The sequence below is a fragment of the Hipposideros armiger genome, unplaced genomic scaffold (assembly GCF_001890085.2).
Source record: "Hipposideros armiger isolate ML-2016 unplaced genomic scaffold, ASM189008v1 scaffold_330, whole genome shotgun sequence".
Lineage (NCBI taxonomy): Eukaryota > Metazoa > Chordata > Mammalia > Chiroptera > Hipposideridae > Hipposideros > Hipposideros armiger.
Genome location: NW_017731680.1, coordinates 1,657,533 through 1,658,745, shown reverse-complemented (window position 1 = coordinate 1,658,745; position 1,213 = coordinate 1,657,533). Strand labels below are relative to the sequence as shown.

General features: G+C 43.7%; 1 protein-coding gene across 1 annotated transcript in view; it reads left to right on the top strand.

The window, feature by feature from the left end:
- Nucleotides 1–1,213, top strand: part of APLP2 (amyloid beta precursor like protein 2) — a 102,758-nt gene that overhangs the window by 82,494 nt on the left and 19,051 nt on the right. Inside the window, exon 8 of the mRNA XM_019660791.1 lies at nucleotides 619–793. Coding sequence (XP_019516336.1) covers nucleotides 619–793 — 175 coding nt within the window. The remainder of the gene's footprint in view (nucleotides 1–618; nucleotides 794–1,213) is intronic.

Genomic DNA, 1,213 nt, shown 5'->3' with positions numbered 1-1,213 from the left:
GTCTCTGGTCAGATGCTATCAGTAACAGCAGTAAGGTAGTTATTTTTTTAGGATTTAAGACTTCAAGAACTGAGGGACGATATAGAAGAATTGATTTCCTTTTCTGCCCCTGAAATCCTCTAAGTACCGTGTTTCCCCGAAAATAAGACCTAGCCGGAGAATAAGCGGTAGCATGATTCCTCCAGGATATGGAGGGCACGCACCCCTCACATGAGGGTTTTATGACTTGTTTCAGGGAGAAGGGTGCCTTTTCCACAAACTCCTTCAGCTTAAAATATTCAGTATGCTAAGGTGCCACATTTTGGCACCTAAAATCATACTATGGCTTATTTTCCAGCTAGGTCTTATTTTTGGGGAAACAGGGTAGATGCCTCACTGGTGCTGCAGTTCCCAGGGGGCCTGCACTGGCCTGGTGGATGAATAGCATGTGAGGAAGATGGACCAGGGTACTTAATAGAGCCAGGCCTTGGCAGATAGCAGCACCCTATACTTTGGGCGTGGTACAAGACAAACTAGTTCGCTCTGCAGTCCTGAGCTCGGTTTTCTTCCTAGAGCACAGTGCAGTTTCAACATTGGGCCTGACGCCCAAAGAGAACGCCCTTTGTCATTTTGTTTCAGTTCCCCCAACTCCTCTACCAACCAATGATGTCGATGTATATTTCGAGACCTCTGCAGATGATAATGAGCATGCTCGCTTCCAGAAGGCTAAGGAGCAGCTAGAAATTCGGCATCGCAACCGCATGGACAGGGTAAACCTCTGCACTTCCCTTATTTTCGTGGTGGTTAGCATTGGGTAACATGGTTTTCATAGTTGAAGAAAAGGGACACCATCTCCCTAGATTGTCATGCTAATGTGTCACCTAGGACAGGTGAGATGTGAGAGTATAAGAGGAGCTACTTTCTGGGTGTGACTAGTCCTTCCCCTGTCCCCTAACTCCAGGATAACATAATTACCCTCTGTTCCAGACTCTGTGCGGAACATTTCCAGTAACCATTATGTTGTTATTTCTCTTTGCCATTAACTAGCTTTAAAAAATTTTTGTATTAAAGAAGGAAACTTTATATCACTGTTGTAAATAGAAAGTGAGTATCATTGGCCATTTGAACAAAGTAACCATAAAAATATAGTAAGTGAAAGCAAACATGTATTATTAATACATTCTAGCTAGATACTGTTTCCTCCTGAAGGTTGTGAGTCTCAGGGATGCATCCT